General features: G+C 34.4%; 1 protein-coding gene across 8 annotated transcripts in view; it reads right to left on the bottom strand.

Annotated features, from left to right (window-relative positions):
• SIPA1L2 (signal induced proliferation associated 1 like 2) overlaps positions 1–17,663 on the bottom strand; it is a 126,782-nt gene that overhangs the window by 42,673 nt on the left and 66,446 nt on the right. For 6 of the 8 annotated variants that reach the window (XM_038133639.1, XM_038133646.1, XM_038133643.1 and 3 more), the window contains 5 exons: positions 16,409–16,583; positions 12,610–12,713; positions 9,981–10,058; positions 6,192–6,349; positions 4,073–4,649 (listed from right to left, as the gene is read on the bottom strand). In XM_038133639.1, coding sequence (XP_037989567.1) covers positions 4,073–4,649; positions 6,192–6,349; positions 9,981–10,058; positions 12,610–12,713; positions 16,409–16,583 — 1,092 coding nt within the window. The remainder of the gene's footprint in view (positions 1–4,072; positions 4,650–6,191; positions 6,350–9,980; positions 10,059–12,609; positions 12,714–16,408; positions 16,584–17,663) is intronic. The other 2 variants (XM_038133645.1, XM_038133644.1) reach the window with 1 other exon arrangement.

Genomic DNA, 17,663 nt, shown 5'->3' with positions numbered 1-17,663 from the left:
ATTATACAGAGCAGCCAAAATCGTTCAAATTCAGATTTTGCTTAGCAGGTTCATTTCTATATGCTGTGAAATAAGTTCTCAACAATTTTGCCAGGTAAATCATAATCATGCAACAGCTTGGATACTGCACCACACTCAGAGGACAAAATTCTAGCCTGCATTACAAGGAAGTTTGAGAATTTCCCCAGCCTTGCCTTTTGTCAGTGTCACAAAACCAGTATGTATTTAGCTTCATTAGCTCAATTAGAACAAAAACTTAACCGTTATGAAACATTATCAAAGATCTCCCATAAACACTCCACCAAGGCAAATACCTGCCTTTTAGAGATGCATATGTTACAATACAAATCAAGGGGTCTTCCCAAGGTCATGCTACACTTAGATCAGTTCCACATGCTGTTTATGGCTGGGTTTAGTGTGCATCACTGAAATAGACAGGAGGCTGGTGTTTACTGTCAGCTGTGCAGGATAGATCTCTGCAAAGGTTGTTATATGGCCTGAGTTTAATTCAGGAGGCTATTTTGGAAAAGTCACTCTTACTCTCCATTGCCTACTTGAGCCAGAATCCAGGCAGGCTAGCTTACTAGTTTATTGTGTGCTTGCCACAGCAGAATGGCCCAACCTGATTCAGGGGTGCATGAGAAGGGAGTGGGACTGTACACCTCACGAGATTTGGTACCTTATTAAGTTTTAAAGCACTGTTTTCTTTATAGAATATTTCTACATGGATATCTGTCACTCAGCAGAAAAAGATTAGACTTGCACACATGAGAACAAACTGCTACAAACCCATAAGTTCTTTTAACTTTGCTTATCTGGTGCATGTTCATGCTTTTAATCTGTGAGGTGAAGAAATACAATTAGCTCTCATTCATTAAGGGATAAGCTTCTGTGAACTGTGAAATATTGAAGACATTTCAAGGACCAGATATTCTAGGAATTGTTGCCTGGAAATTTTGATTCATAATCTTTCCAGTTACTTCTGAAGATGTAGGTTTCAAAGTTAAAATGTGAAAGTCATTATTGAGATGTCTAAAATGTACTCAGGAGGCTTTATTTACAGTCAGGTTTTGGGTTTTCATAACAAAAACAAAGTAGCTATTTCCTTTGTCATTTTTCACCTCTGAGGTTTTAGTGTAGTTTAGAAACTTTCCTTTTTAAATAGAACTTTCTATTGTGCTTATAACTCTGCATATAGTATTAGAACTGTATATCATACTGAAAACTTTAACATACTGTTAACCTAGCTCTCTTCTGACTAAATTTCAATAGGAAAAAAAACTTCCATAATTTGTGAACTAGGTAAGTGAAAAGGAAATTTTCAGCTCTCTGTTAGCTATACTTCCATCACAAGTTTTGAAAATATACATTTAGTCATGCAGTGAAAAGAAGAACATGCTATTACAGTCAGGAGCCCAGCTGAGGGATGGAATTTTATCCTTATTAAGCTACATAATATTTTTTGGGGGGGGCTGACACCTCTTTATCATTATGCCACAATTACAGACTACTGCAAAATGAATGCATCAGCCAAAGTATATGGACTTCTCCAACTCACAGCACTCAAAATCTCTTTTTCGAGTTAGTTAAATATTCAAAAGTTAAAATATAAGAAAGATAAAGATTCCTACCAAAGACTCATCTATTCCAAATCTATTCCAGGAGATCTAGTCTCCCCAAGTGTATATTCCCTAAAAGATAGCACTGCATATTACATAGTATTGTCACATTAAACATAGTGCTGCTCCACTTCAAAACACAACATTCTGCTGACTCGGTTCCAACTTCACTGATCTTGAGGCCACAAATGATCTAAGAACTGGCTTCTCTGAAAGCTCTTAAAACAGATAAAGTTAAAAGACAGAGATCCTGTAAGTGCCATGAAGATGAAGAGGGTTGTCTTTAATATACAGGATACTAAGGAAATTTTGTCAACTCAGATTCTTATCTCAGGATCCATTCAGTGTTTCCATTTAATCTTTTATCACCCTGCCATTCTCTGTTATCCTAAAGCTCAAAATCACTGCTTTTCCTGCCTTCCAACACAACCCTCCAAGTCAATCTATAGCTTGCTGCTCTTTCTACTCTGTATAACTAGATACTCTTCCCCACAAATACAAATTTGTCTAGACTGACATGTCACAGCTCTTTTTTTAGTCCTAGACTGATTGTTTGAGTTCAAACTAAAATCATGGTCTCAGCCAGCTTTTTATACCTTTTCTTAATCTGTATATTCAGATAGGTGTCCTTTTTACCTGCATGATTTAAATCCAGGCAATAAAGTCTAGTTATTTCTTTGGCAATCTCATTTAGCAATTGTAATGTTCTACTCACTAGTTCTAAGAAATGCTTTAAATCATGACTGAAAAGGGTTAATCTGGTCACTTAAGATTGATATTACATCACAATTTGAGCTTTCATGTTTAGCATCTGCTGGCACATATGGCTGTTGACCTCAGCTGTGTTCTGAGTCACTTGAAAGATTTTTAAAGTTTGCACATGAAGTGTGGCATCAGAGTTTTAAATACTTTTTAGTGGTTCTAATGGTTCTATACTAAATGTATTTAAGGACTGTAGAAAGCATTCAATGTTATAAAAGAACCAGGAATTAATATCATTATATAGCTTTTAGAAGAGAGGAAGAAGCAGGGGAAAATGAGAAGAAGATGAGGCAAGAAACATGGACAAAAAAGGTTTTAAAACAAGTAATGATAGTTAACTCTTTTAATTAGTATGAAAGTTGGATAGTTGGATAGGTAGCAGGGAAAGAAAAGGCAGGCAGAGGTCCTTGGAATAGATACTTGAAGTTAATATTCAGGTAAACTTAGTAATAACTGATGCTAAATTTGAGGCTTAAAACCAATTTGTCATTATTTAACCCCATATCTGGCCATAACAAAGAGGAAGTAGAAAACATAGACAAGCATTTCATTTTGTGGTTTTAATTACCAAATCTTAAAGATCCATCTTCAGAACCATGGGTTATTTCCAGGTTTTGCAAAACCGAGTAAGTGAAAAACAGCAAAAAAATTGTCACTGATGACAGCAGAAGTTTTCACTAGAACTTTAAATCTTGTTTTTCATTTGTGTTAAGAAATTTATATTGCTCAGCTAACAAGACCTAGTGGGAGCACTATTTTCTAGGAGGGAAATACCTGTCTAAGGAAAGTGAAACTGAAGACCTCAATTGAAAAGGATAATATAACAGTGGCAAGAAGAGTGAAATAGCAATTGTACTTTGGAAGAAAGTTATTTTTTAGAGCATGATATTGAGCAATGCTAAATGAGACTGCAGTACTGGAGAGGCACTAAATCATCAGCTGCAATCCAACTGTTCCAGTGTGAAAACCGTAAGCAGACAGATTTCTTTTCAGTGCCAAGCCTTCCAACAGAAGAAACCCCTAAGACCATCTAAATCACTTAAATTAAGATCAAACAGTGAAGTGCAACTGCTAGATGCATCAGCACGCTTACCTTGGAGTTATTGTCATTTCATTTGGACTGACTGAAATAGTTACAGGACCTGACATGGCCATCAAGCATCTGAAAAACTTTATCCAGCCAGCTGTCAAAAGTGGCATTAGTTGATGTAGTTTCCTTTACTTCCTGCACTTTCTCAGTACAGAGGAACAAATCCGCACAACCACTTACATAAAATTTTCTGCTAATGTTCTCACAGATTACTATGAAAAGTATATTTTTCATATTAAGATTTCATAAATTTTTTGATTTATGATACTTCTACCTACAAGGGTGTGATCTGAGAACAGGCTACAGGAAGAGGTGCAGCTTTTCAAAACAGGCAAAGCTTTTTAGTCCTGATTTCATGGAACCATCCATGGCCTCGGGCAAGTAGTCAGATTAATGGTATCTGAAACCTTACCCCTGAAAAACAGGTTGATAACATTTATCTCACATGCTGTTGTGAAGATTATGATTTGTAATGCTCTCTGAAGACCAAAATCACTCCTGAACTATAAACACAGAATGTTTTTAATTATATCTCAGAGGAGATGTAGACAAATAATTGTTCATAAAAAACCTGGAATTCCAGTTTAGAAACTGTACTTACTTCAAGTCTTTGAACAATTTCTCTGATGTCTTCAGTACAATTATCTGCTGCAGACAGAAGAATACATTCTCCTCTTTCATAAAATATTTTGATGCTCATTAATCCAGATGTCCATCCAATAACATCTCTGCAGGAGCAGTTAAACACAACATTTTTTGATTCCTTTTCAATCAACATGATAAACTCATTGGAGATTCCGAGGAGACATTCAATGTCAGCAGACTGGCCAAAATCTCGGGCAATCACATTCCACATAATTGCTCCAACACTGAATAGATGTGCATCTTTCCTTGGTTTCACTTTTTCCTTCTTTTTTGCCCCTAAAGTAATAAAGCTGAACTTGGCTGAAGTATCCACTGTAGCTGTGGTAACAAAGTTTTCTGCCAGATCTTTCAAGTATTCTTGGCGTGTCCTTGTGGCCATGGCTCGAAATTTTTCTGACTTATGTGCTGCATTTTCAGCATTAATAACTTTGGCTAAAAGGAAGTCCCTAAAGACTGCAGACTTGGGGAAAGTTACTCCTTTGGGAATGGGTGGACCAAATGAGGGAACATCTTTTGATCGTGAAACACCAACACTGGAAATAGAAAAAGAAAAAAAAAACAACCAACAGAATGATTAATTCCCTAAAAGAAAAAAATCAGATGATAAGCAGAACTGTGATCTCTGCAATCCATTTACACAATTAAGTACAGCTTTGACATGCCAATTTGCAGACATTTCAGACACATCAAAGAAAACTGATTGTCTGTTTTAGAATGGCTTTCTTCTTTTAAATATATAAAGGACATTGTGGAGGTATCTTGCTAAAACAAAAAATATCAAAGATAACTTCTTAGGGTGTCAATGTCTCCTTTCCTTAATGTAATGAATATTAAAATTAATTGTGAAAAATAAATGAGAGAAGTATTTTTAAAATTATTTTTATGCAAATCTATAATTTTCAGCTGTCACTCAGTTGCATCACCTTAAAACTAAGAAATGTAAAAATAGAAAGAGAAATTAATTTTTATCCTCAAATCTTCTTCTACAATGAAGTGTGAATTCAATGAAAAAATATTAGTGCCAAATGTGACTATAATGGAGCATTCTCCACCAGTTTAAGCTGCCTATTCTATGCTCATAAAATTGGAAAACACAATTCTTGATCAAGACAGTTACAGCCAAATGTAAGAAAAATAGGAATATTTCCTAATTGATACAATTGTACCTCTAATTGATTGACACATACAGAATATATTTCAACTGAAAAATAATTTCAAACTATGGTACGCAGTAAGTATAACTACTATTTGTTTGACTGAAATACAGTCAAATTTGGGATGACAGAGCTTAATAGTAAGAAAAACATGATTTAGGGAATGTCATGTATTAATCAACACAAAACAGTTACTGAAATGCAATCAAGTCCTAAAAGATAGTTTAAGTTCTAGTAGACCGCTAAAAGACAATAATATGACCCATCCTCATGATGTATTTTAATTTCATTCTAAACAATGAATAAATAACATTTATAAATATACCTCTGTAATTATACTTCATGTCTTTATCACTACTTGCACAATTACCAATCAATTCACAAATGTGTTTCCACCTTGGTTATCTTGCTAAAATTCATGATGCAGTGACTTTAATGTGAGAGTTAAAATAATCTGAAATTTATGATTTTTTTCCAGTCTCCCGAAGTCTTCGTTTATGTGCCTAAAGGCTATGACTCATCCTGGTGTCATATTGTCATACCCAGGGATTCATACAGGTTAAAGGACCTTCTGAAATACTTTAAATCACTTTCTTTAAAAAAAAGGGAACATGCAATACAAATTCTAAATTAATTTCTATTGGTGTGTCTGCAAATCTTGTTTTCACTAATTTGTTACACCCCCATTTTGTGGCCATAAATCAGCAACATGGAGTTCTACAGACACCCCTTCAAGTCTACAAACTGTGCTCCGTAACTCTAGATTTGTAAAAGGGAGACACTGGGGTTTCAAATTCACAGGAAGTGAAGCAGAAATTTTAGAACTGAGCACATAATATCTATAAGAAATACAAAACATCTAGAAAACAGAGTTGCATTGCAGTCTTTGTAACAAACATACAGTTATAAGGCTCTACTCACCTATAACACACATTTTCAGTGCAAGGATTATGCACTTTGACAATGACAAATACATGTTGAAAGTGGGAACGAATATTTTTTGGAGTAAAAGGAAGTGCTCCTGGCTCTTGGAAGACAATTGTAACTATGTCATTTCCTATATGTCTTTTCCTTAGCAGCTAGACAAAAAACATGCATTGAAAAATTAGTTACTAAAAAAAAAAATCATAAATTCATCATCTTAGAAAAAAAAACCAAAAACACCAAACAAGCCAAACCAATACAAATAAAACATAATTTTTCAGAAATAACTTTTATTGCATCATGGAGACCAACATGTAAGGATATCAGAACTGCAAAAATATAGGGAAAGGAAATTAGGCTAAGTTCACAAAAATACTAGTGAATTTTCTCACATCCCCACAATAGTTCTCCATAGTTTCTGCTCATTTATATTTTATTCTATGAGAAAAATGTATTTCTCTTACTCTTACTAATGCATCACTTCAGTAATAAAAAAGTGTTGCATCACTTGACATTTCTCACTATCCAGAGAACTGTACATACATTCCCTCTTTACAGAGTAATATTTGTCTCTATATTAAAAATATAATATTTCTTCTCTGTCTCAATAAATCTTCCTTTTCCATGTCACAACACTGTTACATATTGTCCTTAATATTATGATCTTAATTTAGAAAAAAATAATATCATGAACATCCATCAGAAATGTTAACAACTGCATACTTGAGGAACAGAACCAAGATTCATGGAGAAACAACAGCTACTAGGAACTCTTATATTAAAAATTTGTTCTTGTGATAGGTAGCTTTTATAATCAAAATGTATTTAAGGACTCATTTAAAGTACTAAATCATTGTTATAGGCTAAAATTTAGTAAAAATTACAAAACATATCCAGCAATAAGGGACTACTTTTTCTCTTCAAAAAACCTAACAAAATAACACAGTAAAACAACGCTCACTTTTTTCATGGAAGAATATTGTAACTTTCAAATTTTGTATATTAACAGACAAAAAAAGCAATCTACTAAACACTATATTTAAAATATTTACCCAAAATCTGCCAAAGGTCTTGCATTGTCAACTAATAGCATAAAGACGCTTACAGCTGTACCTTAGCTCGTGTGTAACCAAAAAGGATTTAAGAATAAATTTACTTGGAAACTTAATGACAGAGCAAGTAAAAATTTCTCTATGAAGGTGATTTCACGGAAAAGAATCTTTCTAATAAGAGTATTTTGTTGCACTTTTCCAGTTCCACTAAAAAGTTAGTATTTCAGCTACCAACAACAAAAAGCAAAGTTGCACACGCTAAAGCCTAGAACCCATAAGTCTGCTTCATTATAACCCTTAAAATAACATAAAGGGTGATATTCTGAAGGTAATCAGAAGGGCCAAAGCTACAATTTTAAAGCACTAAGTACATCTATATTATTTTAAACATTATCAAAATCCCAAATACAGATAAAGAAATAAGACTTCTTATGAAACTTGAAAACAGACATAGGAACAGAAAACAGTATTTGGTAAGTTGCGTGGCTCAGTCAAGTTCTCAGGTTTTTAAGAATGAAAATAACTGGTTATTTGAGCCATTTAAGATGCACAGACTGTTGCATACAGAAGTACACTTTGAGGAACTGATCACAGAATTAAGTGTGTCAGATAAACTTTAATTTGCTCAACTAGTGAGCCACACAATTAGATCATAGTAGGGCAGCACAAGTTAATGTTTAGAAGTTATTACTATCACACAGGTTGGAATTTACAACTCAGTTAAATTTGTAAGTAACCTTCCATTATTAGGTAAAAGGTGATTAATTTCTGCCCTTGTTGTACTACTAAGTGCCCAATTACTCATTCTTGCTACATTGATTCATGCCTATGCATTTCAATTGAGTAAATTATAAAAATGAAAATGCAATCCTCTTTAAAGATAAATTTATTTTTCAAGATAATCACTGCTTTCAAGAATATTTTCTGCTTTTGTAGACCCCTTTAGGAGGTTCTGCTTGCCATCATACACAACATAAGCAAGAACAGCATTCACTTAATTGAAGGTAAGTTTTAAAAATGTTTGAAATTTTTCTAGCTAAGACTTTTAAAAAGTATGGCAGCTCCCTTATCCTACCCCAGGATATTTTTCAAGAGTGGAAACCTCTACAAGGCACAAAAAAGAAATAGGAAGACAGGTCATTATTTTTAAGAACCTTACCAAGACTGTAGAGATCTTAGTGACTTCTTCAGTTTAAAATAAAACCAGTGTAACACTTATAAAAAGTTGTCATGCATAAGTGGTCAGTCAACTTCAACACAATGCAAAAGGCAAAGCACAGTTGTGGCTGTGCACAGAGGATCATAATGCAAAGAACTTCTAAAGTGGGGAGAATTAAATTGGGGTGATCTGGAACATGGAAAGAAGTGCTCTGGATAGGATAAAGGAACAGGAAAAGAATAAAGTATTGAATGGAGAAGAAGGAGGGAACACATACCTCTCTGGGAAACGGGAGATAAGGATAGCATACTGAAAATGAAAAAGGAATTGAAGGAAACTGGAACTCAGCAAAATAATCTATAAGAAACCCTTTTCTACTTTCCATTCTATAGCCTGGATTTTTCTCCCAACTTTTACTTCCTAGGTTGTTTGGGTGGTCTTTTCAGGTTCTCAGTTTCCCCTTCCTCTCCCATTTTGAGGTCTGCTCAGGTTTGGAGGTTTTTGGATGTTGTAATTTTTTTTTTTTAATCTGCCTTTCTAACATACTCTACAGAATCTCATGCCAGTGTTGAGCATTGATGTTGACAGGAACTCTCAACTGGGTGCAGAGATTACAGAGAATTATTTGCAATAAGGAGGCATCATTATCATGTTAGAATTTGAAAATAAACCTAATTAAGTATGATAGGCAGCCAAAACAAAATCAGTGAAGTGTTATGTAAGAATTAAAGACACACAAAGGGGAGTCCAGTCAGGAAAATATGTTAGAAAAGCAGATCCATTAGATTAAAATTATTTACACTACATTATAGCTATATTTATTCTCAGATTTTAGTAACTCAATTCTTAATTTTCAGATATGCATCTCTGAAGCAAAAAACTGTCTTATAACTTAGCATATTACCAGCTTGTGCTCAGCCTTAAAAATCTACCTGCTTCAGCAGGACTAATTGCTTTGTCAAACTGCAAAACAACAAGGAATTCTTGTTGAAATATCAATGAAATATACTCTTCATTCAATTAAATTATGAAGTGTTAAGAGTCAAATAAGAAAATCTCCAAACTTATTTTAGTACGTTTCTAAAATAAGTGGTTTCAAAAGTTTTATTTTCAATTTGATTTCTTAGCCAGCACCAAAACCAGAAACGAATGGCAAAAGTTCCTTCAACAGCTCTGATCAACTGAGTTTGGTATAACCACAGGTCTTATTACCCAACTATTTTAACAGTAGTTAAATGCAACAAGCTTATTTCATTATTGCATATCTGTTTCATTTTTAAGTTTTCATAAAACCAGGTGAAAACTGATTATTTGAACAGATTTGGATTAATCGGGTCTGACCACGTGAACACAAGCAGACTGCAAATGTGTAAGTGGGAAACTTCCAAGGGAATGATTTGGAAAGGGACATTGCAAAGGTAAAGTTTAAAGGGGAAAGCCTTGAACTGCTTTGAAGAACAGGCCAGCAAAGGAAAAGGAACTGGCCATACCAGGGCTGGTTGTCTTCTCCGTCCTAGGGAAGGAGCAGCTGACTTGAAAGTTCCCAGCCTATGTTGCAGCCAAAATAAAAATTACCTTGCTCTTTGGATCTCCTGCTGGTTCTAAAACTAGAGGGATGTCCTGATCAGGGACCAAGCAGGGCGTAGTTATATCCTGGAAGAAGCAACAAACAGTTCTGGTGCGGCCTATTTTTGGCTCACAGGTATTTGGAACACAAGCAATGTTTAGTGCTTGCTCACTGAAGGTCACCGTCGTGGCTTAGGAGGGACTGAGTACCTTGCCCAGTCATAACCACACAAGGGACATGGGGAAAGGATGCAACAACCTCAGCCAGTACATACATAATATGCTAGTAAAAAATAACTATTGAATGGGGGGCTTCATTCCTAACATAACCTAACAGGAAATTTACTGTAGTCTCTAACTTCCCCTTACTTGGGTATGCAGTGAGCCAAACCCTGAAGAGACTAGACTTCATTATGTATTTTGGAACTAAACAGTAAGAGGAAAAAAAACCAATAAACAGTTGTTATAAAATCTGTTTTGCACATTAAGGCTGGCTAAATTCTAGTAATTTGGGTGCACTTATCACATTTCATTAAGACAGTGTACATGCTGTGCAAACACTGATAGATCTCATCACCTGAAAAATAATGTGGTGGGTCTTCAGATAGGCAAACTGCTTGAACTTGGAAAACTGCCACATTATTTTGATCCCAAGAAAGCCATGAATAACAACATAGTGCTTCTGCTAAATATTGAACCTTTTAAAGAGACAATGATGAGAGCTTACTACAACACTGTGGAAAGGAGAGCTTGTTGCTAGGGAAAATCATGGAGTTAAAATTGAAAGATTTTGCTGTATACAAGAATCAGGAATCAGCACCTGACTATAAAGAAAGACACATAAGGGAATGATAAGATTAAAAGGAAGGCACAGGAAGAAATGAAAGGACAGTAATAGAGGGTGGCGGAGCAACACAGCAGTGAAGCTGACAGACAAACAGCAAAAAACTATGAAAATAAGTGGATCATGGCAAGAGGATATCCTGTTCTCACAAACAAGGAAAATTCACAAAAGACAACAAAAGTAATTAACTCCGAGTAAGGCCATGTTTACTGTCAGTGCCTGTGATTTGCTACAAAAATATTAATTTTTTTCTTTCAAGGCAAGCTCATTCAGTGTACTATATCATCTTAGTAGGGTACAGTTTTCCCTATTTACATGCATTTCCAGTCAAAGATTGTTAGACTGATTACAGACAGAACAACTCCTAGTGCACTTACTAAATTAATCTTGTTTTGTAATAAGATGCAACTGAAAGTTTAGAGAAGTAGAACAATCTGAAATCAGTGATGAAGATCCAATTCTTTGATTACTAGCTATGTCACAGTTGAGTGTCTGATGAACATTCTGTCTCCTGAAAGCCACAAATTTTAGGAAGTGAGTAATCTAAACTTTGTGTTATTCATCTGATGAAAAGTTTGTCTTTTGATTCCTAATTTAGTTTCTTTAAACCAGATCTAAATACTCAGTGTAATGTCTTAATTGTTCACTTGAAACAGCTTTTCAAACTGTTCAGAGCTCTATGCACTGATTATTTAAAACACATAACATGATATACTTTCTTCCATTGTTATTTTTATTTATCCCTTCTGAAAAATTCCAGTACTTTTATCCTTTTCTTGCTGCCTTGACAAATCTCTTTCTGCTCACACAAGACCTATTGATAGGATAGACACGAAAGATACAACTCCCATATGGTTCAGCAATCAATCAGTAAGCATCTTTGGTGAGCTCTTCAAAACCGAAGTGAGATAGCGATAGCATCCTTATTTCATGACAACCTTCCACAATGGCTGAGGTGATTGTAACTTGCATGGCAAGGCGAGAATATTCCAAAACTAACTACATAAATCAACACTTACTTCTGCCTACCTGGAAGAACATAGAGTAGCAGCACAGAAAGTTACAAAACTACCATCAGTCTGATCTATGAGCAATTCTAGTGCTTTTCTTTTAAGCATTAATACTGATATATTATACCAAATGTGCTTGGTTTTAATTAAGTCACAAGAAATATCTTAGACAGGCAAGACAGAGCAACCTTACTGGTGCACTGCACACTTTGGATGCTGTGCTGGTTTTTAGCCATCCTTAATGCTTTGAAGGCATTCTGAATTATTGTTTAAACAAAGGGAATTCTCTAGAAATAAGAAAAATACACTGCAATTTTCTCTTTTCACAGACACCTTGAAGGATACAGTTTAAAACTATTACTAAGCTCAGACATTAATAAACATTTCAAGATCTGTAATACAAGGATTAAGTGGAATAGTGTTAAAAATCTTATTACATGCATATTTTAACCATTAGACTATTTTCAAGATTCATTCCATTCAATGTTTAAAACATACAGAAGATGTGAATTTAAGTCGAAACTGAAAATAACACATTCACCAGAGGTAATATTGCCTTTCAATAATATAATGAAATAGGGTACATGGGATAAGCTCCTGAATGATATAGAATAAAATTCTTACAAGATTTCTAATGTCTTACAATATTTCAAGAAAAGAAATACAATTGAGTCATGCTTCTTTTAAAACAATTCCGTTTTCAACCAATACTATTAAAAAACCCCAACACTCAATGTCAGACATTTATAATGTAAACTTACAATGAAAAGCTAAAAAGACATACCTGTTGCCTGTTACTGGGCATGTACGGAAGCATTGTTGATACATGAAACATTAATTCATAATCTTTATAGGTAGTATAGAGGGAATGAGTTCCTGTTGAATCAGCTGAAAATTAATTTAATTGCAAGAAGGTCAGTAAATTAGAACATCCATACTACTTTTTAGGACATCGCTCTGCATGCTGTGATTTAAATCTATTTAAACAACTTGCATATTTTTTACAATCGAACAAAACCATTTTCCATCAGCTAAAAATCTAGTCTTTATTTTTGTATTATGACATAGAGGGGGTCCTGCAGAAAAAAATCCCCACAGAGTTTGCTGTCTCTGAGACCCAAATAAGCTAATTTTAAATATATTGGCGTATCACAATACAAACAAAACACTTAACTACTTGAGTGTAGTTTTATATAACACATATTTTCGTTATTTAAACATTAATAAGGACAACTGACTAAACCTATACTTTACCAAAAGTGAACTGGCTATTTAAAACCTAACATTAAAACATATGTTGCAGATCAGACATTTTAAAAACATAAAACATGTGTATAATACATATATTTGAAAATTATTTAAATAATTTTCATATATTATATGAATTAACGTTTTCTTTTATTTATAAAGTTTATTAATAGTTAGCATTTTGTGATGTTTACAGTAAATGAGTTTTACACTGTAGTCATAAATTAATCCCTTTTATTACTATTCTTCAATTTGTACAGACTATTTAAGTAAGTACAATGAACTTTAAAAATATTTAAGTTTTAACTATTGAACACCCTATTGAGTCAAGACAACTGCCAATTTTTCTTCTTTTTTTCCACGTTCACTCATTTTTTAACATAATTTTATGTTATCTACGGCAATAAATATTCTCCAGTACACTCTTGAACACACTGTTTAAGGTTTTGGAGTTTTGATCTGGTATGAAGAGTAACTATATTCCAAAAAGAAATCAATTAGCCATGTTAGTTTTCCAGTTAAAAGTATATAAAAGTATATAAACATATACACTTCTTTAACTGCAGCCCTAAATCTAAAAATATGTATGTGTATACAATTAGGAGCGCATGCATATGTGAGTGTGCTGGGTGTATCAGTTATGTCTGTATGATAATTAAATCAATTTCATTTATTAAACACAGATTACAGTTGCATAAGAAATAAAAAGCATAATTTCAACTGAAGTTTGTTACTTAAATGTTTCTAAAAGAAGGAAACCTTATTGCACTCTTCTATTTCAAAAGCTTAGCTGAAAATCGAATTCCATTATAACCTTTCAATGGCATTTTAGGAAGACAGTTTTGAAGAGATAGAAAGAGAAAATATGTTCCAACAATAAAACATTTTTTCACATTTCCAGTGGACTGATTATGTTTTAAAACATATACTAAACAAATTATATGGTAAAGTTCATAAAGTTCAATTCAACAAATTGAATTGGTAAAGTTTTGTTTAATTGTCTTATTTTTTTTTAATCTCGGGGTTTGGAACAGCATGCTACTACAACTGCACTAAAGAAGGGCAGAAGAGAATCTATACATTCCATATGTGCCGAACATCTGCACTGGGTCTGGCTTGGATGCAGCTATAATTCTTCATAGCAGCCCTCATGGTGCTGTGTGCTGCCTGTGTGATCAAAGCAGTGCTGGTAACACACCGGGGGTTCAGCTGTGCCTCAGCAGCGCCCGCACAGCACCAGCGCCGCTCTGCTCCCACACTGTCCCCTGTCCCAGGAAGTGTGCTGGCTGGCCAAGGGCTTGGGAGGAGACAGCCCATCAAATGCACCAAAAACATATCCCTTGCCCTATAAAGTTATGTCCTGCAGGAAAATTTGAGCAGGGAGAGTTTTTTCATGGTAGCTGTTGCTCAGAGAATGCATCAGTCAGCTAATGGCAGGTGGCGAGTGATTGCCTTTGCATCAGTTGTATTGACTGATGTAGTGGTGGGTTGTGCTTTCATTGTTGATTGGGGTTTTTTTGTTGGGTTTTTTTGAGTTTTTGTTTGTTTGGGAGGTTTTTTTGGGGGTGGTTTTTTTCCTTTCTTCCCTTCACTCATTAAACTCACTCAATCTCAACTCACAAACCAGAGGGTGGGTGAGCACACAAGAGGCTTATTTGCCAGAAAGGGCAACACATCACAACATTCTACTTTCTCTGTTACATAAGAAATGGACCAATCACTTATCCAAATATTAAATAAACAATTTTTAAAAATAAATAAATTCTAAAAAAGAGAACTTTTTAGAGAAAAACCTCACAGCTAGTCAAGAATTTGAGAATATAAAAACTTATTAAATTTTACTCCTACAAGAACTAAGCAAGATTTATTACTGAAACACTGTGTCTACTAAAAATATAGCTCCCAGAGACTACATTATTACACTCTTCTTAACCTGTAGGCAGTCAGAAAAATGTATAATTATGTCTAAATACAACAGACAGTAATACTTCTTGCATTGTTAAGTATAACAAAAATGTGATACTTAAGCCAGTACTTTACATTTAATATATTACTAAAGACTGTATCTTTTTGAATTCTTAATTCCATTTTGCCTGTTGCAAACTATGAGGACATACTGTGACAGGACAATATAGTTAATGGCACACAGACTTTGTAAAACATTGAAACCACATTACTGACTGATACATACACAACGCTGATCAGCAATGTAAGTTCATACTGAAGCACAGCAAATACAGAAACTGAATTTACTGACACACCAGCATTTATTTTCCTATGTACAACTTACTAGGTGACATTCAGTCGTGCTCTGATTGGGGAACAAAAAAGAAAACCCAAATACCCCTTACTCCTTTCAATTTTTCATCCTTATTTTTCAATTCATTCCAGAAGTATGACATCCACAGCATTTAAATATGTATTTCTACAAATTAATTTGAAAAAATGATTTGTTATTATTCTGTACCGAAATAGGATGCAATAGTCTCTAAAAAGCTCAAATTATTAAAGGGAAACAAGCATGGATTTAAGCAAAAAGGCCATAACATTATTGGAAATAAATGTGGTGCTTATCCTAGGTTGACACTACATTAAAATGAAGTAGATGAATAACTAGATATCCTTAGATCACAGCTCATATGATCAGCTGTCAAAATCCTGCTAAAATATCATTAAACTAAGAATTAAGTGAAATTTAAGGGCAGTAAAACCAGTACTAATAAAGAAGTGTCTTAACATATCATTGGCTTTTTCAAACAGCAATACTTCAGTTCCTATTTTGCTACAAAATCCAACCAATTTGTACTACACTTAGGGAAGTGGAAAGACCTGGGGAAATGGCAGTACTAACACAGCACTGCACTGAGGTAGACAGTTAAAATTTATCAGCAGACAAATGAGGACATGCTTACTGTGCATGTGTGAGAAACCAGAAAACTTGACTGCTTGTATGTGTTGCGTAAAAGTAAGCATGTATGCTTAGCTGAAATAAAGGAAATTGCTCCATATTTTGAAATACATGTACCTTTATTGCCTTTGAAAGAATAAGATGTTAAAGCATGCCTGGGGAAATATTACTCATGTAGTATGATTTTAACTAAATGAAAACAATAGAAATAAATTGCTTTGATTTTCAGTTCTACTAATGCCACAGAAAAAGTAAATGAGCTTTCAGAAAAGGTTTGATACATGTTATTCCATATGCTTCATCTTCCTCATTTACCATATAATCCTACTATTCAAAACCCAAAGTCAAGAGCAGAAAAAGACAGCATAATTTACAGAAGATCAACAGGATTATTATCCTTTCTCCCATAGCTTGAAACATAACTTACTTTTATTATCTAGCTGAGCCCTGTATTTACTGAATCCTTTTAGCCGTACTCTCTGACCCAGTAGATCCAGGAACTCTTCAAAAGCTGGTCCTGCCATCTCGTTGTTATACATTTCTTCTTCTGTGCTTTGGCCTGCTTTGCAGTAAAGGATACCAATCTTATGTTGAAAACTCAGCTGAAATTAAAAATTAAATACAAAAAGAAAAGGAAAATTTACAGAAGCAAAGGAAAGTCAATACTAGAATAAATATTAACAATTAAAATATAACACTGTTATAAGCCCTGACAGAAGGCATCTGAAAATGAAAGAAATAAGTGTTCTGATTTGGGAAATTAAGTCACCACAGGATGAAAACACAAAAAAAACCCCACAAAAGACACCCTACAACTCTTGAAAGAAAACGAGATTGGCACTATTCAAACACAGACAAAAGCAGTACGAAGACTTTTCACTTTGTTAACTGTAAAAGCACACTCTACTTCATGCTACAGTATGAAAAATTTATTTGGCAATATTTGTATATTAGTCTTTTTTTCTCAGATTTAAAAGAAGGTGAGTTTATTGTCCCTCATTTTTACCCTTTAAAGTTCACTGTAGTTCAGTTAAAACAGGCCCTCAGAACAGTAATTTCTATTATATGCCATCTTTTGCCTTCCTCATAAAATCTTGCACTGTTAAAAACTATTTGCCATTTTTAAAAGTACACTTAAAAACAAGAAATTACATTGCAGTCAAATAGTTTTGCTAAAGAGATTCTCAGTTATGGAACATTACACAAATACATCTATTCAAAAATAAAGTATAAAAACTATAAAACATTAGGCATAAAGAGAGATCATTACTTCTTGAGCAGACCTTTTTCCTCTTAGTTTTCATGCACACTTAAGCTGACAAAGAGGAAACCTCCACGTGGATGGATTAGCCCTATTATTCTTAACTGACACCTTCCAGAGCTTCATGAACTGACAGAGACCATCAGTCAACACCAGATTCCCTTCAGGCACTTCTCTATATTCATGACTCAAATCAACTCTCCAGCTGTAGACCTCTCTTAATCAAACTTCAGGATTAGTGTCCAAAATGCATGTTATGCAAAGGCTGGATGTGTTTGTTTCTGTTAGCGCAAAGGTGACAACGCCAGCCTGCTTCCCCTTAGTCCCAAGGGGATAAAGGCTTTGTGTAGGGGTCAGCCCTTGTGGAACCTGCTCGAGCAGAATGCCATTGACCAGAGAGCAGTTAGGAGCAAAGGAGAGG

The sequence above is a fragment of the Motacilla alba genome, chromosome 3 (genome assembly GCF_015832195.1).
Source record: "Motacilla alba alba isolate MOTALB_02 chromosome 3, Motacilla_alba_V1.0_pri, whole genome shotgun sequence".
NCBI lineage: Eukaryota > Metazoa > Chordata > Aves > Passeriformes > Motacillidae > Motacilla > Motacilla alba.
The sequence above is the reverse complement of the archived record's forward strand: the minus strand, read 5'-3'. Positions and strand labels throughout refer to the sequence as shown.